This window comes from Nycticebus coucang, chromosome 3 (assembly GCF_027406575.1).
Source record: "Nycticebus coucang isolate mNycCou1 chromosome 3, mNycCou1.pri, whole genome shotgun sequence".
Lineage (NCBI taxonomy): Eukaryota > Metazoa > Chordata > Mammalia > Primates > Lorisidae > Nycticebus > Nycticebus coucang.
In genome coordinates this window covers 129,352,613-129,377,668 of record NC_069782.1, presented here as the reverse complement: position 1 = coordinate 129,377,668, position 25,056 = coordinate 129,352,613, and the positions used below count along the sequence as shown (strand labels likewise).

At 38.7% G+C, this 25,056-nt stretch overlaps 2 protein-coding genes and 1 non-coding gene across 9 annotated transcripts in view; all 3 read left to right on the top strand.

Moving 5' to 3' along the window:
• The window catches only part of CWF19L1 (CWF19 like cell cycle control factor 1), a 31,087-nt gene extending 25,361 nt beyond the window's left edge, over window positions 1–5,726 (top strand). For all 6 annotated transcript variants that reach the window (XM_053583182.1, XM_053583188.1, XM_053583184.1 and 3 more), the window contains 4 exons: window positions 745–954; window positions 1,738–1,857; window positions 2,281–2,378; window positions 5,313–5,726. In XM_053583182.1, the coding sequence (XP_053439157.1) occupies window positions 745–954; window positions 1,738–1,857; window positions 2,281–2,378; window positions 5,313–5,457 (573 nt within the window). In that variant the 3' untranslated portion in view covers window positions 5,458–5,726. The remainder of the gene's footprint in view (window positions 1–744; window positions 955–1,737; window positions 1,858–2,280; window positions 2,379–5,312) is intronic.
• LOC128582917 (small nucleolar RNA SNORA12) lies at window positions 1,403–1,545 on the top strand. Its single transcript, XR_008379330.1, has one exon. It is a non-coding gene; the product is annotated as a small nucleolar RNA SNORA12 (small nucleolar RNA).
• A 2,121-nt stretch (window positions 5,727–7,847) lies between the features above and the next one.
• The window catches only part of CHUK (component of inhibitor of nuclear factor kappa B kinase complex), a 41,964-nt gene continuing 24,755 nt past the window's right edge, over window positions 7,848–25,056 (top strand). Inside the window, exons 1-9 of one of the 2 annotated variants that reach the window (XM_053583180.1) lie at window positions 7,848–8,028; window positions 12,218–12,312; window positions 16,900–17,014; window positions 18,000–18,069; window positions 18,834–18,922; window positions 20,096–20,185; window positions 20,319–20,443; window positions 20,606–20,713; window positions 21,296–21,431. In XM_053583180.1, the coding sequence (XP_053439155.1) occupies window positions 7,924–8,028; window positions 12,218–12,312; window positions 16,900–17,014; window positions 18,000–18,069; window positions 18,834–18,922; window positions 20,096–20,185; window positions 20,319–20,443; window positions 20,606–20,713; window positions 21,296–21,431 (933 nt within the window). In that variant the 5' untranslated portion in view covers window positions 7,848–7,923. The remainder of the gene's footprint in view (window positions 8,029–12,217; window positions 12,313–16,899; window positions 17,015–17,999; window positions 18,070–18,833; window positions 18,923–20,095; window positions 20,186–20,318; window positions 20,444–20,605; window positions 20,714–21,295; window positions 21,432–25,056) is intronic. The other variant, XM_053583181.1, reaches the window with a different exon arrangement.

Here is a 25,056-nt window from a genome sequence, read left to right as displayed (position 1 = left end):
AGTGTTCTGCCATCCTATTGGCCTTTCCCATTGTAGATGAAAAATAAATGACTCCTTCCTTCAGCTTTAACTTTGATCCCACCATACTAAGAATATAGTTTGGATATTATTTGGCCCTTAGCCCACCATACTAAGAATATAGTTTGGATATTTTTTCCTAAAGTACCCATGCTTGCTTGCATTGATATTCATTGGGCTCTTTTGTGCTCAATAGTCCTGCATGTTTTGGATTTTTGTTTGTTTGTTTGTTTTTTTATAGAGACAGAATTTTACTTTACTGCCCTCGGTAGAGTGCTGTGGCATCACACAGCTCACAGCAACCTCCATCTCCTGGACTTAGGCGATTCTCTTGCCTCCGCCTCCCAAGTAGCTGGGACTACAGGCACCTGCCACAACGCCTGGCTATTTTTTTGTTGCAGTTTGGCTAGGGCCAGCTTTGAACCTGCCACCCTCAGTATATGGGGCCAGCGCCCTACCTACTGAGCCACAGGAGCCACTCCCATGTTTTGGTTTTTATAGAAATATTTTTAGTTGCTATTAAAGACTGACATCTTCTGTTGGAAACTATAGTTTTTTATCTCTTTTGATGTATCTAAGTTTGAGATTCTCCTTCCTTCCACCTCATTTGGTTGTATGTTGAGCACTTTGCTTTGTACTCTTATACTAACTCTTTGTTTAGGCTTTTTGCCCTGCAGAATCACTGATGTGGTGTTGATGTCTCAATTCTCTGTGCTGCTTCTTCAGTGCTACCTTGCTCTGGCCAAAGGAGGCTTATCCAATGACCATGTCCTCATCCTGCCCATTGGACACTATCAGTCAGTGGTGGAGCTTTCAGCAGAGGTGGTGGAAGAGCTGGAAAAGTATAAGGCTACACTGAGAAGATTCTTTAAGAGTCGAGGGAAACGGTGTGTCCTATTTGAGAGAAATTATAAGAGCCATCACCTCCAGCTACAGGTAAGTAGTCTGTGCGCAGGAACTTGGAAGGGCATCATGGGGACCCTAATTGAGAAATAAGTATTTAAATAATATTTAACTTTAATATTTAAAATATTTAATATGAATTCAATACTTAAAATATTTAATATGGATTTTCATATTAATACAATGTTCATTTAAAAGGTTAAGAGTGTCTAGTGATAATCCTAGAGATTTCACAGGGAAGCTTTCATTTGTAGTTAGTACAAGTGAACAAGCACAGAGCATAAGCGCCTTGTTAGAAAAGGAATGGATGGTTGAGGAAGGTTCTAAGGAAGATGTGGGCGTTGGTAGATAAGACAGTTTGGAAGGTAGTGGGTATTTTGTTTCTAGAGGCCCAACATGAGTGAAAGTTTAGAGGGAGGAAATAGACTGCATGGGGCTAATGGCTCAAAAAACTAAGATTGTGTATAAATAATTTGTTTGTAATTGTGGTAGTTTTCTTTCTGGCACATTTGTTAAGTTTTCAAGTGGGCCTAACTCTGCCACATATATTATATCGGAGCTGGAAAAGGCTTGATGACAAAGAGATCTTCTGCCTTTCCTCCATCAGAGATGGCTCCCACAGGTGGCAGGCTATCTCATAAGTTTAAGTCCTTACGGATAGGCTGACATAGGCTTGTCTGATCTGAGGAGAATCTCTGCTGAGGGGTGTCTTTCCACCCCTGTGATGGATTTGCTACTTCTCAGAGATTGTGTGGATACAGCCTCTCTGGGAATTGTACAAAGAACTTCTCCTTTTCTCCCTCACACTCCCCCTAGGTCGTTCCTGTGCCGTTCACCTGCTGCACCACTGATGACATTAAAGATGCCTTCATAACCCAAGCACAGGAGCAACAGATAGAACTGTTAGAAATCCCAGAGCACTCTGACATCAAGCAGGTGAAACCCAGAGGGGGGCAGGATGCTGATGTATAGGGAAGAGTAAAGATCTGGTTTTTGACATGTTGAATCTGAGGTACTATCAAGGCATCCCCCAAATGTTAAAGAGGCAGTGGACAACTTGGAACTAGAGTACCGACTATGGATTAGAGTGTAGACGAAGATGGCATTACCGTAAAGCATTAGTGTTTTCCTGGGAAGAGCAAGAAATTAGAAATTCCCTTAGAAGAGAAGCATACTGGTAATACTCATATCTGTAGTTTGGCTGTTTAAACTGTAGTTCCACTAAGTGGCTTGGGATCTACAGGTACTCACACATCCTTTTTTTATGCATGTAGCCTAAATTCTTTGCCAGGAGATGAGCTCGGATTTTATATTTATAAAACATTATTGTAAGTCCTCATACAGTTATGTTTACTTTAGATTGCACAGCCAGGAGCAGCATATTTTTATGTTGAACTTGATACAGGAGAGAAGCTTTTCCACAGAATTAAAAAGAATTTTCCTTTGCAGTTTGGAAGGTTTGTATGTTTTTCTTCTTTTCAATGTATTTTCATTAGCGCAACTACGAACAAAGTGGTGGGCTGCGTGGACAACTGATAAAAAGCCAAATAGTAAATAGTCTTTGCCCCAAGGGACTCAAAGTCTTGGGACAAGTCAGATATTTACATATACATGTATGACACTAGTGTAATGCAGAATATGAAGAGTACCATAACAAAGTTTTGGGGAGCAGTGTGCTTTATAAATTCAGAGAAGAGAGAGTTCATTTCTGCTTGGTGAAAGGCTTCAGGAAAGAGCTAAAGTTAAGCCTGAGGGACAGATTTAGAAGGCAGAGATTTGAGTGAGGGTGTTCCAGCTGGAGGAAGTAGAGTGCTGCCATAAATTGAGCATAAGCTCTGTGCCAGGCACTGTGTCAAGAACTTTATATACATTGCTTCATTTAATATTCACAACTCTTAAGAGGTTACCCATGTGGGGAATGAGGCTATAGAGCAGAACCCTGTAGAACTTTTCACAATAAAGGAAATGCTCAATAATACAGTGTCCAATGCAGTAATCACTAGCCATACGTGGCTGTTGAGCACTTGATATGTGACTAATGTGACTGAAGAACTGAGTTTTTAATTTTATTCAATTTTACTTAATTCTATAAAATTTAAATAGCCACACCTGGCTAGCAGCCACTATATAGGATAGTAGGTTCTCGAGGAGTTTGGTATCTTTTTAATGGTCATACGGTGGTGGGTTCAAATGCAGGACAATTCACCCCCAAACTTCATCATTCTTCAGTCTTCTAAAGGTCTGGAGGAAGTTTCATTTCTGTTTTTCACATCAGGTAACATGACTGCAAAACCAGCGAGGAAAAAAACCTATATACAGGAAAAAACCTGTAAGTCAGACAAAGACTAAAGCTAGAAGGTTGCTGACAGGAAGAGACAGTATGAAGGGAGTAGAAAATTTACAGAACAGAGTATCTGCTGCTGGTGTCTCTGATTTGCGCTGCATTTTCTTTGTTGTTGTTGTTGTTTTGCTTGTTTTTGTCCCTAATTAGAACTGGGCTTTCAGTGAGCCTTCGCCCTTGACTTGGAAAGCCTGTGAGAGGTTGCTTCATTGGAGAAGTCCAGTGAATGGAGTTGTCTACATTTTCAAAAAATTAATTAATTAGGAGCTTTAGCTATCTGATAGGTTCTTTTTATTGTTGCCTCAGCAACAGACACAGATAGGGACACGGATGACACAGGCACATGATTATAGACATACACAGGCATATAAAGCACACAAATGGGAGTTTTCTGAGTGGTCTTGTGCTCATGATAATTGGACTTTCAATACTATTTTTCAAGAAATAGTCATATTTTATAGTTAACACAATACTTTAAATGGCATTGTCCCCCAGCATTTTACATATACAGGAGGAGGCTCAAAATTTGCCCAGGGAACTAGAACCTGAGTTTAGGTTCTTTGACTTTTAGAGAACTCATGTGATTAGTTTCTAACTCTTCTATTTACTCCAGCTTCAAAGAAGAAAATGAAGCATATGAATGTGTAATGGAATTATGTCTAATATATCAAAATAAGTAAAAATAAATGAAAATATAAAGCAATGGCAATTAGAAGGCAGCTTATATGTGTGTCTGTATGTAGTTATCCTTTAGTCATGAGAGCCAAGATAAGTTGTTTTGTTGACATTTAGCTTGTGCTACTGTGCCTATGAAGATCTGATTCCCTTAGAAGGAAAGGCAGAGGAATGATAAGTTAGAGTGGGTATGATAGCAGGTGCCTGACTTTGTACCACAGCAAACTCTTAATCTTATTGGGATGACGAAACCATAGTTTAAGGCTAGATGTAATTGCGGCTAGTATGGTGCTTTGATTGTATTATCTCTGTACCTTACAAAAGCCCGATAAGGTGGGTGCTCTTATTTCTGTTTCATAGGTGAGGAAATCAGGACTCAGAGAAGAAGTAATATGTTAAGGTCATAGAGAGCAAGTGGTAGAGGTGGGAATGAAATTCAACTTCAGGGCGGCGCCTGTGGCTCAGTCGGTAAGGCGCCGGCCCCATATACCGAGGGTGGCGGGTTCAAGCCCGGCCCCGGCCAAACTGCAACCAAAAAATAGCCGGGCGTTGTGGCGGGCGCCTGTAGTCCCAGCTGCTCGGGAGGCTGAGGCAGGAGAATCGCTTAAGCCCAGGAGTTGGAGGTTGCTGTGAGCTGTGTGAGGCCACGGCACTCTACCGAGGGCCATAAAGTGAGACTCTGTCTCTACAAAAAAAAAAAAAAAAAGAAATTCAACTTCAGATCTTTCTCACACTGGGGCTTGCCCTCTTTCTACTATGCCATGTTGTTTCTCTAACTACCAATAACATAGTTCCAAGTTGTTCAAGAGAGGACGAAGTAAATGGGATTTGAAGGATCAGGAAAGAAGTAGGAGCTGAGCTGGCCATTTAAAATGGGCACACTTTTGGCCAGCAGTGGTGGCGTATGCCTATAATCCTAGCACTCTGGGAGGCCAAGGAGTGTGGATTGCTTGAGCTCACAAGTTTGAGACCAGCTTGATGAAGAGCAAGACCCCAGCTCTTAAAAAAAAAAAAAAAAATTGCCAGGCATTGTGGCCTGCCTCTATAGTCCCAGCCACTCAGGAGGCTGAGGCAAGAGGATTGCTTGAGCCCAAGAGTTTGAGGTTGCTGTGAGCTGTGACATAACGGCACTTTACTATGGGCAACAAAGTAAAACTCTGTCTCCAAAAACTTAATGAATGAAATACAATAAATGGGCACAATTTTGAAAGATAGATGGTAGAGATGATACTTGGGGCAGGAGACAAAATCAGAGATGTTTGCATACCTTCTTTGGGTGATGCTGAGGAGAGCCCTGTAGCTGGAGAGGACTATAGAGAGGAAGGAGTTTGGGGCTTTTACTGTCCATTTTTACTTTTTTGTGCTCTTTCTGTAGGGAGGTCCTGGCCAGTGAAACCATTCTTAATATCCCTGACAAGGCAGATTGGAGACAATGTCAGATGAGCAAGGAAGATGAGGAGACCTTGGCTCGCTGCTTCCGAAAAGACTTTGAGCCCTTTGACTTCACTCTGGATGACTGAGCAAAAGGAAAGATGCTTTTTGAACTTCACAGGAAGTATTAGAAGTCTGTTTTTAGAGAAGCCACAGTCTCCAATGGGGACTGTTTCCCTATCTCTTTTTTAGGCATTCCCATGGAATTGCCTGCAACAAGAGGCCTAGAATTTTTTAGGAGGAAAAGTCCATTCTAAGATGAAAATCCTGTTAAAAGCATATCTTTCATCCAGCTGAAGCACAGCTTATATTTATCAACATTTTCAAAAATCTCTATCAAATAAAATCTAAATGCTTTCCACAGTTGAGAAATGTCTTATGTTCATATTGTCTATGACTATTGAAATAAGATAGTATGTATAATAGGAAGGGCTAGAGCTTTAGGCTCAGCTATTATCCCAGAGTCACAGGGTGGTTTTCTCTCTGAGCAAACCAGTGTGGAGAGGGGACCCAAGCCTTTGCTGTTTTATTTGTCATTTTATTCATAGTTAGAAGCCCATTCATTCCTTCAGATTTTTAACTCCTATATGCCAGGCATTTTTCTAGGTTCTAGGAGTATAGCCACATCCCAAAATGATTCCTGTTGTCCCAGAGTTTATAGTCTAATTGGAAAGAGATGGACTAGATTTGAAAACAGAAAGTACGTTCTGCTTTGGATATGTTGTTTTAGGTGTTTAAGATATCCAACATGTATCTGGTTTGCTATTGGATAATTCTAAACTCATGGAGACCTGGGTTGGTGACTTGGTTTTGGGAATCATCATAGGCCACAGGTGAAATTATAAGAATGGATGGAGGCCGATGCCTGTGGCTCAAAGGAGTAGGGCACTGGCCCCATATGCCAGAGGTGGTGGGTTCAAACCCAGCCCCGGCCAAAAAAAACTGCAAAAAAACCAAAACAAAACAAAAAAAAGAATGGATGGAAATAAGAGAGGATAAATATAGTCCTGAGCTGAAGAAGACCACCTGAGAGATAAATTTCAGTAGTGTGTGGAAACAGAGTGATCCAACAAATACATGGAGTAGGAACATACACATAGAGATCACAAGAGAATCTGTATCTTGGAAGCCAAAAGAAAAATAATTGCTTTTATATTGGCCACTATTTCATATAATCTTCATGAATTCTCTAAGAGGTAGGTATTATTACCTCCATTTTACACAAGAAAAAATAGATTATGGAGCTGAGGTCAGTTGGCCTAGGATTTAAAAAACAAAACTGCATCATCCTGAAAATAACTAAGAGTGAACTAAGGAAACCATTTCAGAGTCATCCAAATCATCCCTATCCTTGGGTCCTCAGCTTCTCTCTCTAGCTCTGAGTAGGAATTGCAAGATTGCAGCCCCACCTGTAGGGATTAGACAAACACTAGCATTAGCTAAGCTGTACACACAGCAAATGAGGGACTTTCTTCATACTCACCTGCACCAGAATCCTCTGCAGTCTGCCCATTTCTAAGAAATGTGTCCTTAGAGGCACTACTTGCCATCATCTCCAGCTTGATGATTCTCCAGATCCATGACAGCCACACATAGTGAAACCAGAACCTCCTACACCAGTGTTACTGATGACCTACAACTTGTTCTGTATCATGCAGCACTCAGCATTCTGGTTGCACTGACGTTTTCAAGAATCTGTTTCCACACTTATTACTACACCTGGAGTCATTGAGATTATCAGGTTCTGTGAAGCATCTGGACTTTAATAAAAACTAGGAGTTAGTTCCCCTGTGCTAAAGCAAGCCGGAAGCACTTATTGCACCAATAGCATTCCCAAAGCTTGCCTTTGCAGCCCCATCGCACGCATAAGTAGTAATTGCCACAACAACTAACTCTAACTGGAGGACTGCCTGACGGCAAGCTCAGTGAGGCATTTAGGAAAAAGCTACCTAAAAGTCGAAGAACATTCTTTAATCCAGAATCGCGTCACACCCTTGGGTCTTTTAGAGGCGATACTGCTGGAACCAAAGCGTGGGAAGTTACAGCGAACTATGAAGGCCAATTCATCAGTGGGCCCGTTAGCCCAGGATTCTTTCGAGTTCTTCGGACTGCGCAGTATTAAGTCATTGGTGGTCTTTGCTAGTGTAGGTCAGCGGGCGAAGAAATTGGATAGAGTGGAGAGATCTGAAGGTGAAGTGCATACGTGGATGGAGACATAGTCAAGTATAGAAAACACTTGAGAGACTGGAGACTGATTTGAATGGAATGTGGAGGTTGGAGAGATCTTTTCTAGACTAGGAAAACATCTTTGGGTCATCTCAGCCAAGAAAATGCCCAAGGGGCTTAGACAGCCGACCAAGAGTGTGGATCAACTTTCCTACTCACTCGCCCGCCCAGCTCCTACGGCGCCCTAGGAAGACTTGGGGCGGGCTTTTTCCAGCAGCAGCTACCGGAAATGACGCACTTCTCGCGAGAAGAGAGGCGCGCGAGCCTCGGCGGCCCGGAACCGGCCTTGGAACAACGGCGGAGTTTGAGGCCGCTTGCCCTCCCGCCCCATGGAGCGGCCCCCGGGGCTGCGGCCGGGCGCGGGCGGGCCCTGGGAGATGCGGGAGAGGCTGGGCACCGGCGGCTTCGGAAACGTCTGTCTGTACCAGCATCGGGTGAGGCAGGACGCGAGAGGGAGCGGCGGTGGGTTTGTCGAAGCGTCTGTGGAACACAGGGCTGTCAGCGTGTTTGTGGGACAGTGAGCTCGTGTGTGTGTGAGAGAGAGAGAAAAAAAAACTGACTGTGCCTGTGAGTTTAGTGGCTGAGTCCAAGATTGTATTTCAGGTCCCGGCTCAGTGTGATGAGATAGAGCTATTTGGGGGAACTTTAGTATGAGTGTCAAGATGTGCCCAGGTACTTAGTGTGACAGTATGTATGTATGTATGTATCTGTCTCTTTGTCATTGTATTCTAGTCAGGCTGTGTGAGGCGGATGCATGTCAGTGTATGTATTTGTGGGCACGAATGGGCGAGAAAATAGGACTGAAAATAGGACTGAAGCGGGGGTCTGTGGAATGTGTGTTTGTGTGTGTGCTTGGAGACTGTGATATCAGTGTGGACTGGAGTAGACAAGGTTTCATGTTGAGCCCAGAGTTAAGCCTTTGGAAGCATGGGTAGGTTTCAGAGTTAGCGATACGTACCAGGTAGGGTGCAGAATGAGAGTAAGCTGGTTCCAATCATGGCTTCAAAGAGGAGATGGAGTAGAGGCTGGGGGGCTCTAGTGGGTAGAAGACAACCAGTATCACTCTAGAATTTTACTTTGATTTAATTGAAAATGTTTAACCTTTATAGCAACAATTAATAATCATGTTTGGGTCAAGTGCCTTTTGACATGCCAATAACAGCTATGAACCTTTTCCCAGAAAAATGCACATTATAGGGGGGAGGGCAGTGTTTTCCTGAAGGACATGTTAGGTGCCCTGAGTATAGCTTTTGTTTTGTTACCCATAAAATAGGTATAATAATGTATATGCATTATGGGTTTGTTTGAGAGTTAAATAAGATGGCAGTGTATGTAAAATTAAGTATAGGACCTGGCCCATGAGAATTCTCAGATGTTAGCTCCTCCTGCTGCTATGTTGTCACTGTTATCATAATCCTCATCATCATTAATTGGCCTTAAAAAAGAAAATGTTAAGATAAAAGTGGTGTTCTAGGAAAATAATTTCACAAAGGATAAATTTGAGTGGAAAAATATATGTGACAATATGAGCAGTTTAGACATTTCTAGAACACCTGTAGTTGGCTTGTGAATAGACATGTGAATTCAGGAGGAAACATCATAATTTGCTGTCTTAAGGACCATGGTGTGGGGAGAAAGCCCATAATTTGGGGTGGGAGAGAGGGGAGATAGGTGTAAACCTTGGGGAATAGGGATGTTTGTGGAGCAATTACAATGACAAATGAAACTGAGGACGTTTTGTGAAGCAAGTTTCTAGATGGAGCATAGGAGGAAATCTTGGATAGAGGGAGAATGGAAGGTGAAGCTGATAGACAAGTAGCAAATTTAATAATTCACACCATCAGAGGGGACATAACACATGCAAAGAGGAAAAAAAGAGGGATCTAAGTGCTTCCAGTAGAATGTTGACTATGTTATGTAAGCCTGCCTATTGGCCTGGTCATATGGATAAAAAAATGCACACTGGCATGCTTTTCTTCTCTTGGTCCCTGGCTGAGTATGAATGAATTCATCACTTTTTGTTTTGCATTAAGTATATATAACATTTACAATTTTAATCATTTTTTAAGTATACAGTTCAGTAGCATTAAGTACATTAACACTAATGTGCAACCATCACCACTATCCAACTCCACAACTGTTTCATCTTCCAGAACTGAAACTTTTTGCCCATCAAACAGTAATTCTATTCCCCCGTTTCCCAGCCCCTGGCAACACCGTTCTGCTTTTTGTCTCTATGGAATTAATCACTTTTTAAGTGGAAGAGATTTGGGCCCCTATTCAGTCTTAGAAATCTTTCAGGAAATTTCTAGTTAATCAGATCGCCCTTCCCCAAAATTGGGACATTGGATAACTAGGCCTGTAGTGAGGATAGAAGGAATGTTCTATAAGGAGTGTTCCAATAAGACTTGGAAACAGGACTTTTCCAGGACTGACTTAGGGTTTGCATTTACAGCTTTCAAGATCCTGATGGAAGGATCAGGATATAGCCTTAATGGAAGCTATATCCCATTATTTCATCTACATTTCTCAAAACACAATGAGGAAGAGGAAAGGATATGAGATCGTTTATTTAGTTAATTGCTGTGTTGGGTGCTGAGGATGCCAAAATCAAAAACAACAATCAACAAGGGTATTCTCTGCCCTCAAGATGACTACAAGTCTAGTGAGAGATATAAACAGAAACAAAGTACGATGTAGTTACCTATATAATGAAGGTATTTGCAAAGTGATGTAGAAGCATAACAAAACTAAAGAACTCTTCCTAGGGAATAGTTCTTAAAGTGTGTTTGGAAAAGCTAATCTCATGAAATCTTTGATAAAAGTATACTTTGGTCAAATGCATTGGGTAAATACTAAATATAGTCTTTATTAGGAGATTCATAGTTCAAATTAGCATTTTAAAAGCTCTGAAAAGTACACAAACAAATTTAATTATTTTCCAATTTTTTTATTGTGCTAACATAAAATTTACCACTTTAACCATTTTTTTGGAGACAGAGTCTCACTTTGTCACCCTTGATAGAGTGCTGTGGTGTCATAGCTCACAGCAACCTCACACTCTTTGGCTCAAGTGATTCTTTTGCCTCAGCTATATTTAGAGACAAGGTCTCACTCTGTCTCAGGCTGGTCTCGAACCCGTGAGCTCAGGCAATCCACCCACCTTGACCTCCCAGAGTGCTAGTATTACAGGCATGAGCCTCCGTGCCTGGCTCACGTTAACCATTTTTAAATGGTCAGTGCTATGACATTAAGTATAGTCACATTGTTGTACAATCATCACCACTCACCTTCCATCTCTAGAATATTTTAATTTTTTTAACAGTGAACTTTATTTCTGCTAGACATCTATAAACTTCCTACAGAATGTTCTTTGTGAAAAGGTGGTATTTCACAGAGTATATGAAGTATAAACTGACGGGCTAAAGAATCTTACAGGCTGGGATCTTTGAAATAGATAACTTCCTACCTCATTCTTATGAGAATTCAGTGTTTAATATTGCTCATGGTTATGCTGGATTGTCTCCATGGTGGTAAAAGCTTACATGAGACATAGCTAAAACCAGATACCTGCTCATAACAAAAGAAAGGTTGAAGGCTGGTTAAGCTATCTTGTAGTCCTACTTTCTTCTCTGTCTGCATCTGCTGCTTTCTGCCTCCTACTCTTTATTTCACACTATGTCATCCAAGCTGTGTCTTGCTTCCTCACCTATAATTTTTTTTTTTCCCTTGCAGCTCCTGGGCAAGACTCTTTATTCATAAATAACCTTTACTACTGTCAGAGTGGAAGTCCTTTTGAACTCTCCTTACAACATCAGAAACATAGTGTAGCCTGTTGGGCTCTGACTGCCTTTCCTGGACTACATTATAGTGTTACCAGAATTTGATGGGCTCTGGCTGTTTTCCTGTAATGTACATTAAGCTGGGTTTAATTTCAGTCAGAATTGACTAAATTACTAGTCATAGGCAAACGCTGTTAGGTTCATTTTATAGATATGGAAACAAAAGCACAATTACTGTTAGGATTCTTTTTTTTCACGTTATTTGAAATGTAAAGATTATGAACCAGAGCTCGTTTCTCTGATGAACACAGTTTACTGTGAAGTAAGAGATAATTATAAAACGATTTTTTTAATGCAAAGATTAGGTCTAATTATGGAGTTTTTGCTACTGTAGGCTTCGTTATATTAAAACTACTCCTTACTGTTTGGAGCTCAGGAAGCCCAGAATTATCTTCTTCATTCCAGCTACGCTAGCAGCTGGAGACCATGTTAGTTGTCTTGAGTAAGCTCTGAAAGGGGTTTGTTGGAGAGACAGGATTTTATTTCCTAACCTTGTATATAAGACAGTGTTCTAAAAAGAATTGTTACTGGATCAGCGTTAGTCACTTTTCCCTTGTGTGCTGTTATGTGTTTGAACGTTAGTTTTAAAAAAGCAGCGGTGTAATAGTCTCGTGATTTATCTAACAAAAGTTTTAGCTCAATAGATACGTGGGTAAATATTTTTGATCAGTAAAACTAAAAAAGTGTTTTATTTCCCTAGGTTGACATTTCTTTGACAGCAAATAAATCTATACAAGATCCTAATTTATTTATTTTTTCTGTTGATTTTTGATTTTGCCAGGAACTTGATCTCAAGGTAGCAATTAAGTCTTGTCGTCTAGAGCTAAGTACCAAAAACAGAGAACGATGGTGCCATGAAATCCAGATCATGAAGAAGTAAGTGTACTTAATAACTTAAATTTCCCCAGTTCTACAGCCCAACCAAATGTCATCACAGGAAAAAGTCAGTCTAGGGCTGTGCATGGTGGCTCATGCTTGTAATCCTAGCACTTTGTGAGAACAGGGTGGGTGGATTGCTGGAGCTCAGGAGTTTGAGAACTGCCTGAACAAGAATGAGACCCCATCTATACTAAAAATAGAAAAACTAACTGGGCATTGTAGCCTGCTCCTGTAGTCCCAGCTGCCTGTAGGTTGAGGCAGGAGGATCACTTGGGTCTAAGAATTTGAGGTTGCTATGAGCTATGATGCCATGGTACTCTACTCAGGGCAACCAAGTGAGACTCTGTCTCAAAAAAAAAGAAAAAAGTCAGTCTGGGTTTGGTAGCTCAGGACTGTAATCCCAGCACTTTGGGAGGGTGTGGTGGGAGGGTTGCTTGAGGCCAGGAGTTCTAGACCAGCAAAAACCTATCTCTCAAAAAAAAAGAAAGAAAGAAAAATTAGCCAGGCATAGTGGCACACACAGATGCTACTTGGGAGAATGAGTTAGGAGAATTGCTTGAGCCCAGGAGTTCAGGGCTATAGTGAGCAAGGCTGATGTCACTGCATGCCTTGGAAACAGAGCAAGTCCCTTGTCCCCCCCCCCCCAAAAGAATTTTTACTGCCAAGGTTGTTTTACAAAAAAAGTTAGCTAAGGCACTTGTACATTGTTGGTAGGAATCTAAAATTATGCACCTACTATGGAAAACAGTATGGTGGTTCTTAAAAAAAATTTGAAAATAGGGTGGCACCTGTGGCTCAGTGAGTAGGGCGCTGCCCCCATATACCGAGGGTGGCGGGTTCAAATCCAGCCCTGGTCAAACTGCAACAACAAAAAAATAGCCTGGCATTGTGGCGGGTGCCTGTGGTCCCAGCTTCTCGGGAGGCTGAGGCAAGAGAATCGCCTAAGCCCAAGAGCTGGAGGTTGCTGTGAGCTGTGACACAGTGGCACGCTACTGAGGGTGACAAAGTGAAACTCTGTCTCTAAAAAACAAACAAACAAAAAAAATTGAAAATAGAATTAGCATATGACCTGGCACTTCCACTTTTGGGTATATAAACAAATGAACTGAAAACAGGGACTGGACTCAGAGAGGTTTTTTTTTTTTTTTCTTGAAGCGATTCACCCATGTTCATAGTAGCATTATTCCTAATAGCCAGAAAGTGGAATATTATATAACCCTGAAAAGGAAAAAATTATGACATATGCTACAAAATAGATGAACCTTATGGACATTGTGCTAAATGAAATAAGCTAGTCACAAAAAAAACAAACAACTGCACTATTCCATCTACATATGGTACAGAGTATTAGATTCATAGCAAAAAAGTAGAATGGTGTTTGCCAAGGGGCAAAGGGGAAGAAAAATCGTTTTTTAAGCCTTTTAATTTTTATTACTCAAAAAAGCGTCATTTTCTTATTTAGCTTTTTGACTCTGTGCTTGTGCCTTTTACACTTTCACAATGACTTTCTGCTCCTCGATGAGGAGAGCATGCTTGATCCTGTTGCAAATACATTTAGCACACATGGAACCACCCTAGGCCCTGCTCACATGTTCTTTCGTTTTGGACAACCTCATAAGAACTTTAGGTCTCATAGCATGAACCCCTTGAAGTCTGCCTGGGCACATACCACATGCATATTTTGGTGCTTTCCCAACTTTATTGGTATAAAGGTAAATCATTCTATTACCAGGGGTTCCGGACAGCCTAGTTTTGTACCATTCTGAGTGCCTCTAGACAGCATCCCCGACAGTTATTTTTAATAGTCACAGAGTTACAGTTTTGTAAAGTTAGAAAAGTTTTGTGCATGCGTGGTAATAATGTTAGTGAAACAATATGAACATATTTGATGTCAGGCCAGGCGTAGATCCTAGCACTCTGGGAGGTCGAGGCGGGTGGATTGTCTGAGTTCACAGGTTTGAGATCAGCCTAAGCCAGAGCAAGACCTCATTTCTTTTTTTTTTTTTTAATTTCAGTTTCTTTTTTTTATTTATTTTTATTTTTTCCTTATTTCTTTTTGCAGTTTTCGGCCGGGGCTGGGTTTGAACCCGCCACCTCTGGCATATGGGGTTGTCGCCCTACCTCTTTGAGCCACAGGCGCCGCCCCAAGACCTCATTTCTGAAAAATGGCTGGGCATTGTGGCAGGCCCCTATAGTCCAGCTACTGAGGAGGCTAAGGCAAGAGAATTGCTTGAATCCAAGATTTTGAAGTTGCTATGAGCTATGACACCATAACACTCTACCAAGGGCAACAAAGTGAGACTCTGTCTCAAAAATAAATAAATAAATAAATAAATAAAGGAGGAAAAAAATACTTGATGTCACTGAATTGCATACGTAAAAAATGATTATTAAGTTGGTAAATTTTATGTTACATGCATTTTACCACAATAAAAAGTATTTCATTTCAGTTAAAAAAAAATGGTCAGCTAGGTATTATCAGACTCAGCTCTCTGAAGACAGAACTATGTCTTCTGGATCTTGGGCAGTATCCATTTATTATACTTCCTAGTTAAACAGCAATTACTACAAAGTTTTTTTGGCACCTACTTTTGTTAGTGTATATATTGCTTTGTAAAAAATTACCCCAAAATTCATTCCCTAAAACAACAAAAATTTTAGTATCTCACAGTTTGTATAGCTTAGGAATTAGGCTTAGCTAGGGGGTTCTCGCCCATGGTCTCTCCTGAGACCTCTCAATGTTTATATGTTTACTGGAGCTGCTGTAATCCAAAGGTTTGATTGGGGCTGGAGAATCTACTTCCAAGCTCACTTACGTGGCCATTGGCGAGAGGCATCCGTTCCTTACCATGTGGCACTCTGAATAGGAAGCTTAAATGTCTTCATGACATGGCAGCTAGCTTTCCCCAGAGTGAACTATCTAAGAGAGAGAGTGCAAGATGGAAGCTCTCATATCTTTCATGATCTTTCCTCAGAAGTCACACTCCATCCTTTCTACCACATTCTTTTTGTTAACAAACGAGTCACAGCCTGCATTCAAAGGAAGAAGAGTTAAGCTTCTGAAAGGAGAAATAGACATATTTTAAAACTGCTTCAGGTAGTGTGCTATGTCCTTTACAGATCATTTTTATAGTTATCACAATCTTATATTTTGGTATTATCTCTATATTGTAGATGAAGAAATTGAAGCTCATGGAATCACAACAACTGGTAGTAGAGTCTGGATTTGAAATGAGCATTTTCTGATTCCAGTGTCTGTGCCCAATTTACTTCTATGGTTTTCAAACCTGGCTATGTGGCAGAATCTCCAGGAAAGCTTAACAATATAAACTTTTAGGTCCTTCACATGGAGTTTCTGTTTCTTTAGGTCCCTAGGACATGAGAATCTCTTCATGATTTGCTAACCCCTGCCATCATGATAATGATGACTGGGATATGATACATTATTAAGTTTTGTTTGTTTGTTTTGTTAAGCAGGCCCTGGGCAGGGTTTGAACCCGCCAGCCCTTGGTGCAGAGGACTAGTGCTCTAACCACTGAGCTTCCAGAGCCCAGCCCATTATTAAATGTTTTGGTTTTTTTTTTTTTTTATTGAGATAGAGTCTTACTTTGTCACCCTCCATAGAGTGGCATGGCGTCGTAGCTCCATTATTAAGTTTTAAAAAAACTTAGAAAGCAGCTGGGTATGGTGGCTCACACCTACAATCCCAGCACTTGGGACACTGAGGCGAGTGGATTGCCTGAGCTCATAGGTTTGAGACCAGCCTGTGCCAGAGCGAGACCACATCTCAAAAAATAGCCGGGTGTTATGGCAGGTCCCTGTAGTTCCAGCTACTTGGGAGGCTGAGGCAAGAGAATTGCTTGAGCCCAAGAGTTGGAGGTTGCTGTGAGCTGTGACACCATGGCATTCTACCGAGGGTGACAAAGTGAGACTCTGTCTCAAAAAAAAAAAAAAAAAAAAAAAAACCTTAGAAAGCAATATACTATAGTGTGATTCACTGTGGTATGTACTGAAAGATTTGTGTACAGATTAAAAACTAGAAGGGAATATACCCAAATTTTAGTAATGTTCATCTCTGGGTAACATTGTAAGTAATGATGGAAGAGATAGCATGGTATAGGCTTTGGAGCCAGACTGCCAGATATGAATCCTTACTTGACTACCTACTTCTTGTGGGATCTTTATTTTTTTAATTTTTTTTAAATTAAAAACATTTGTGTTCCTGTTCCTATGCTTATCCAGGATAGCTATGTGAACTTATGTCACCTAACTAGTGTGCTTTAGTTTTTTCCGTATGATTAAAGTATTAATAAATCTACCTTTAACAGGATTATTGTGCCAAATAATTGAGTTAATATACATAAAGTGTTTCTTGCTTGACATATAGAAATAATAGTAATAGTAATGGTATTTTTATGTATATTTTATTTTAAAAATTATTTTAGTTATACAAATCAGAAATTAGAATTATAAATAATACCAATCTTCTTTTCTTCCCCATCTCTCCCCCCTTAACTGCCATACCTAATGTAGTCCCTTTTCATTGGAAAAAATATTTTAATTATGTTTTCCCCTTCTTGTTAGGTTGAACCATGCAAATGTTGTAAAAGCCTGTGTTGTTCCTGAAGAACTGAATATTTTGATTAATGATGTACCTCTTCTAGCAATGGAATACTGTTCTGGAGGTGATCTCCGGAAGGTAGTGTGGATGTTTTGAGATGAGAGATAGTAGTAAATCACAAACATTAGCAGTGTGTGAATTAAATCGAATGTGATAATCTAGAATAAGGATTGGAAAACTATGGCCTAATATCTGTTTTGTAAATAAAGTTTTATTGAAATACAGCCATGCTCATTTCTTTACACATTGTTCATGACTGTTTCCTTGCAGTTGCAGAATCAAATAGTTTTGACAGAGACCTAAAGCCTAAAGTATTTATTTATTATCTAAATAAGTACTTTACAAATAAATTATTATTATCTGAATAAATACTTTAAGTTTCACAAAATATTTTTTGACCCCTGATTTAGAACATGCATTTTTGTTGTTTAAAAAATGGGACTATATTGGGTGGCGCCTGTGGCTCAGTGTGTAGGCGCTGGCCCCACATAGCCAGGCATTGTGGCAGTTGCCTGTAGTCCCAGCTACTCTGGAGGCTGAGGCAAGAGAATCGCCTAAGCCCAGGAATTGGAGGTTACTGTGAGCCGTGTGACACCATGGCACTCTACCATGGGCGATAAAGTGAGACTCTGTCTCTACAAAAAAAAAAGGGACTATATTGATAGTGTTAGATCATGTTTGATACATGTACTATATTAAAGTTTAAGTGATTATAGAAAGTTTTCTCTATTGCAGCCTTTTTTTCCTATCTCATTTTAAATGTTTTCTTTCCTATCTCATTCTAAATGTGTTCAAATGTTCACAGATACAGTCTTATAAATATGTCTATGAGATTTGTCAGCCTTTTCCCATTTCAAATATTTTCTGCCCCATGTTTCTTTTATGAGCTTTCTCATGAAATTTACATGCCCTTAGTATGTATTTGGTAATTTTTTCCCTTCTTATACTTTCTTTATCATAACTTGTTTCCTCATTTGAATACGCTTTTAGAGTGATGTGTGTTCCTATTGCAGTGCAGCAATTTACAGTACACATTTTCAGATCTTTTTTTTTCCTTTTTTAGTTACTCAACAAACCAGAAAATTGTTGTGGACTTAAAGAAAGCCAGATCCTTTCTTTACTAAGTGACATAGGTATGTAATCAATATTAAGATGCTTCTTTGGTCCAAAAAAGATTTTGTATACTTGGGAATCATTGATATACAAAGCATATAGATTTTTAACATCTGTAAGAAATTATCTTAAAAATCTAATTTTTATTGTTGATATTAAGTTAAAACTAGAATATTTTATTTATTTTTGACTAGCAGCTCTTTGTTTAGCAGATATCCCAATTATTGACCAAAAATGAAGGGAAATGACCTTATTCAATTTCAGTGGCACCCCTCCAATTGATACTGTAATTTAATTTACAGTGGAATTGCATCTCTTTGAGAGATAGGTCATCAACTCAATTCTTAGGGTGAAAATCTCTGTTTAATAAGAATTACTGCTGAAAAACTCCTAAAATAACAAGTATTTAGCCCTTTGGATGAAGCTCAAAAGCCAAGAATTTGTTTCTTCATATTTTGGTTTTGCTTGTTTTCTTAGGCCACTGGGGCCAAAGTCCAGTTGAAGGGTATTGTTTAGATGGGAGGGAAAAGCTGTAAAAGTTATAGGGATCTTCTTAATTGCTTGTTCCATTTCTTTTTAACGTTAATTCTAATAAGTTGAGTATACATTGTAATTCTATAGTATTCATGTTACTATATTTTCTGTGAATAAAATCTGAACTTCTATAGTATCAGTTATATAGTTATAAATTTGAGTATCTGAGCAGATCTGTACAAAATGTATGATGAATTTTTTTTAACTCAGTGTTTCTGTTACTTCAAAATACATTTTATACTTTATTTAGGGTCTGGGATTCGATATTTGCATGAAAACAAAATTATACATCGAGATCTAAAACCTGAAAATATAGTTCTTCAGGATGTTGGTGGAAAGGTGAGTGAAACTTGGAAAACTAAAAAAAAAAGGGAAACCTGGAAAACTGTTTCATGCCTATTGAATATAGTCTCCCTGATACAGTTGGAGATTTGGTGTCTTTGCTGTGTGCCTATAACATGCTATACTTCTGTTGTGTCAGTCCCCACCACACTGAAGTGTTGTGTTTACTTTTTTGTCTCCTCTGCTAAACAGGAGCTCCATTAAAGAGAAACTATAGAGAAACTATACCTCTCTTGTTCATGTGTGTTTTTTCAATACAGTAGGCAGTGAATAAATAATTTTTTAACCTTTATTATTTTATTCTTATGAAGCACATCCAGAACATACACACATCCTGGGTCTACTTTAAGAAAAGAAAAAGTCTGTATTTTTAAAAACTCATTCTCTTCCCCCCAAATCCTATCCTTGATTTCTCTAATTCCTAAATGAATCATCTTGAGAAGAACCAGAAGTGGGGAATTTACTCTTAAAATGTTTGTTTTCATCAATAATTTAAGCAGTTTTCTTGTTTCTAACATTTATGTTCCATTCCAGCAAAGAATTAAAGCTGTGTCTGAATCTTGTGTCGATTGTGTTCTCGTTAGTTAAAATGGTAGTTGATCAATTGGATGGAACTTTGTTGATGCTGCTTCTCTTAGGAGCTTTTCATGTATGCTTAGTACTGATTATTTCTGCTTGTTTGTTTGTTTTTTGTTTTGAGGGTTTTTTTTTTTTTTTGGCTATCTGAAGACTTTGGGACACTTGAAGTTAGATAGTTGCTTACTCACATTTAATCTAGTCTAAGATGGTATGATACTTCTTCAGGTTTGGAAGTCACCCTTACCTTTGCATTCTAGTTTAATGAATCAAGCTTATTCTGAATATACCAAAATAAAAATTAATAGTCAATCTGTGTTTGAATTTTACCAGATACCAAGCATTATGTTAAGTTCTTTACTTCCATTGTTTCATTGAATCCTACTAAAAATTCTATGAAATACGACTGTTAATAATCCTATTAAAGTGACTTCAGATCACATGCCTGTGGTAGAGCTTAGGCTTGAAACATGTTTGTGTTATTCCAGAGCACAAGCTTTTTACCGTCAACCCTTCCATACTTTAGAAGGACACTGTTGTCTTTCCTTTTCAAATTTCTTGACCATTTAATACTTACTCCGTCTTATTTTGCAGGTAACACATAAAATAATTGATCTGGGATATGCCAAAGATGTTGATCAAGGAAGTCTATGTACATCTTTTGTGGGGACATTGCAGTATCTGGTGAGACCTGTATTATTTCCTTGAAATAATAAGATTCTCATTCTTATTTCTGAAGGTCATGAATACAGTAGTTCAGAAATAAAGTAGCCTTTCCCACAAGGTATTGGCATTTACGCATTTTCTTTTTTTTAAGGCCCCAGAGCTCTTCGAGAATAAACCTTACACAGCCACTGTTGATTATTGGAGCTTTGGGACCATGGTGTTTGAATGTATTGCTGGATATAGGCCTTTTTTGCATCATCTGCAGCCATTTACCTGGTAAGAAATAAATGAGAACTTAATAAAGAATGGAAACTTTTTCAGTTGTCTGTCTTTAATGGTCTGCATTTTAAACACACAATTGAGTAAAACTGAATGGCAGGAAATCTTAGTGTGTTTGTAGAGTCAGGTTGTCAACTAAGATAGTTTTTATTTGTGTAGGCATGAGAAGATTAAGAAGAAGGATCCAAAATGTATATTTGCATGTGAAGAGATGACAGGAGAAGTTCGATTTAGTAGTCATTTGCCCCAACCAAATAGCCTTTGTAGGTAAGTGTATTTTAGTTGAAGAAGTTTGCCTGAGTTTCTCTAAGATTGTAAAAGAATAATAGAATAGTTGTCTGTTTCAAGTAGCATTATCCATTAGAACTTTCTGTGATGATAGAAATGTTCTGTATTTCTGTTGGCCACAGGAGGCAATTGAGCACTTGAAAGGTGGCTTGTGTGACTGAGCAGTTGAATTTTAAATAAAGAGTAAATGTAAACAGCTACTTGTGTCTGTCCAGTATAGTGACTATCATATTAGACAGCACAGGTCCAGTCAAAATGCTGCTGTTTAACTGATTGACTTAGGTGCTAAAAAGACTTCTGGGATGATGAAATAAATGGGTTCCTTTGAGTATGGAATTGGACTCATCTGTTGGAGTTACTAACTTATTTATGTGGGGTTTTATGTTGTTTTTTATGGAAAAAAGTTTATCCTCTGTCATTTTGTGAATTATTCAAAAGTAAGTTATAAAAGGATACAGACAAGTGATGGAAAAAGAAATGGACAACCTATTTAAAAATTTTTAACAATACTAAAGGAAAATTGAGACAATGATTTTCACCCTATTTTTGTACATTTTCTAGTTTAATAGTAGAAACCATGGAGAACTGGCTACAGTTGATGCTGAATTGGGACCCTCAGCAAAGAGGAGGACCTATTGATCATACTTTGAAGCAGCCAAGATGCTTTATATTAATGGATCATATTCTGAATTTGAAGGTTAGTTTTAATGGACTCTACTTCTTAAGACCTGCATTGGAGTTAATAAGTTTATTTGAAAATGGGTGAAAATATATTTTAACAGTCTTTTCCTGAATATTTATTTGAAACATAAAATGAAATTCTTAGAGCTGATGCTTTTTTATTTCTTTAGCAGTCTTTCTCAGTTTGCTTCTGTGTCGTCTTTGTTGATTACTCCTTCAAAGTATTTTCTTGATTTTTCCCTTCCCAGGTTGTTGCCATTATCACCTTATTCATTTAAGTCTAATTATACTGGATTTGGTTTGGTGAGGAATGTTCTTACCTGGCTTTCATGCCTCTATAATTACTCCTTGTGCTATAGTCCATACAACACGAACTGTCTTTTTCATTTTCTGAAAGTGCTTTTTGGTTCTGTCTAAGAAACTAACAGTTCTTTTTTGCCTACCAAGTCAAGTGGAAACTGATCTGCTTGGCTTCTTTGGGCTTTCCCAAACAGGTGTTGCCTTGTACATGCTTCTCTTAACCTTTACCTTACTTGGGAGCAGTTTATCACTACTCCTTATGCCTCAAGCCATTATCCATCTTGGTGCTTTGACAGATGCTATCTTTCTGCCCCATATGATCTCCATCTCTGTCCATCTTCTCACCTACACTGGCGTATCTTTAATACCTTTTTTAAAAATGGTATCTGCCGTACTGTTTGCCCCTTAATCATATTTACTTTGTTCTCCAATTATTTATCATCTTCTACTCCTGCCTATCCCTATTGATTACTCTGTATACCCACAAACAGCTCTCATCTGTAGTCCTTTACGTTGATTATAATACCTACCAAATTTTGCCTTGTATTTTATTTCTCCTAGTGTATCTTAATATCTTCTATTTGATGATAATCATATAGAGAGCAAAGAACTTATTTTATGCTTACCCACTACCATCACCACCATATACTGGTGTGTACCAGAGTAGGTACTCTTAACTATTTGAGTAAACAAAACATAAATTTAGGTGGTATTTATTTAGGAGGCAGGGTCTTTGTCAGACTGAAATGCAGTGCCATGATCAGAGCTCACTACAGCCTTGAATGCCTAGGCTTAAATAGTCCTCCCAACTCAGCCTAACAAAGGGCTGGCAGTGCTCGCAAGCATGAACCACTGCACCTGGCCCTCCTTTCTTTTGCCGTCTTCTGGTTTGGAGTGTTGGCAATGGGTTGCCATAATACCTTACCCTACTTTGACACATGGCCAGGGTAAAAGTAAATGTCCACTGTAGGACTTACATTTTAAGTTTCTGCTATTGCTGTTAGTGGCAGCTGTCATAGTGTAAAATCTGCCTAGACTGGAAAGGCATGTAAAGTCTTAGGTAGTATACTTGTATTGTAAATCTATGTCAATTTTGAAGATTTCCCTCCTGCTCCCTTTTAAATATAAAAAGTTATTGTATATCAAAGGAAAATCTCTTAAAAATATGCTAAGAGAAATATTGATAATCTTATAACATTTGGAATTTACATTAAAAAGATCAGTTTCAGGTTATAAAGACAATTTGGTATTTCCATAACACCATTTACTTGAGGATCTGTGTCAGGATTTGTAGTAGAAATAATTACTTCAAACTGTAAAGCTTCTGAACCACAAAGGAAGTAAACAAAATAAAAAGCAACCAATGGAGTGGGAAAAAATACCTGTATACCATTCCTGTGATAAGAGCTTAATATCCAAAATATATAAGGAACTCATACAATTCAATACCAAAAATATAAATAATACAATTAAAAAATGGAGCAAAGGACCTAAATACACACTTCTCAAAAGAAGAAATTTAGATAGCTGACAGACGTATAAAAAGGTGCTCAACGACTCTAATCATCAGGGAAATGAACTACTATCTCAATGAAATACTATCTCACACCTATTAGGACAGCTGTCATAAAAAGGTAAAAGATAAATGTGGTGAGGATGTGGAGAAAAGGGATCCCTTGTACAACGTTAGTGGGAATGTACATTACTATAAGCCATTGTGGGAAACAGTATGGTGATTTCTCAAAAAAATAAAAATAGGGCTAATGTATGATCCAGAAATCCCATTTCTGGATATATATTGAAAAGAATTGAAAATAGGATTACCAAGATGTATCTGCATTCCCATGTCATTGCAGCATTATTTACAATAGCCAAGATGTGGAAATAGCCTAAATGTCCTTTGACAGATGAATGGTTGGGGAAAATATGGTATATACACAATGTTTCTTATTTCTTATTTCTAATTTCTTATTTAACCTTAAGAAAAAAAAAAAGAAAGGAAATCCTATCAGCATGTCCTTCAGGTGAAATAAGCAAGACAGAGACATACTGCATAATCTCATTTATATAGAGAATCTAAAATAGTCAAACTTACAGAAGCAGACAATAGGATGTTGGTTGCCAGGGGCTAGAAGAAGGGAGAATATAGTGATATTGGTCAAAGGGTACCAAAAATGGCAACTATGAAAAGATTATAGGTGGTTAAATAGCTGAAACAATGAATATACATTTCACAATGTATATTAAAACAACACATTGTATCCCTTAAATAGACACAATTTTTATATGTCAAAAAATTAAATTCTCGGCTTGGCACCTATTGCACAGTGGTTACAGCGACAACCACATACACTGAGGCTGGCAGGTTCAAACCTGGCCTGGGCCAGCTAAACAGCAATGACAACTGCAACAAAAAATAGCCAGGCGTTATGGTAGGCATCTGTAGTCCCAGCTACTTGGGAGACTGAGGCAAGAGAATCGCATAAACCCAAGAGTTTGAGGTTGCTATGAGCTGTGATGATCACAGCACTCTACTGAGGCCAACATAGTGAGACTCTTTGTCAAAAAAAAAACAAAAAAGCAAAAATTCTCATAGAGAGTTTAAAAGACCAAAGAAATACTTCAAGGGAGAGGGCTACAAGGGGGGATCTTAGGGAGAAATAAGGTTTAACACACCTATCAAACAAGGTTGACTGTATGTAAATCAGTGATTTTTAACCAGTGTGCCAATGTGCTACAAAAAGATCTTAGGTATGCTGTGAAAATTTTAAAGATTATTAATTAAATTACTTTCAAAAGAAGTTCAATGCGCAGTGTTATTTTACCCTTCTTTGGATCAACATAATTTAGTATGCTGTGGAAGTTTATGGGTTCAAGTGTTACATGAGATAGAAAAGGTTGAAAAACACTGATGTAAATCATGGTTGAAACTAGGCAAGGTAGAGTTAGGGAGTTTATACTGTTATCTATACTAGGGGTGCCAAAAACATGCCTACAGATTTTAAGCAATGTTATCTATGTATTACTTCTCAAAGTTGAATTATGGTAGCAATGTGTAGGACAACATTCACTCCAAAGATGACATTAATCAAATGGCGTGCCAGCTTCACCATGCTACAGGCAGGATAGTCAAAGAAAATGGTAGAAACCATTTTGTTGTTGCTGGAGGAGTGCAAGACCATTTTGAAGTGGTATTTATAATTCAAGAACATTGTGGAAGTACAATGGCAATGGAGGCTTGAGTATGCAACAGGACCTTCAACATGCCTAACAATTGCATGCATTCATGGTAAGTTTGAGACACATGGTACTATGTGTGATGTGCACAGTGATGTGTGATG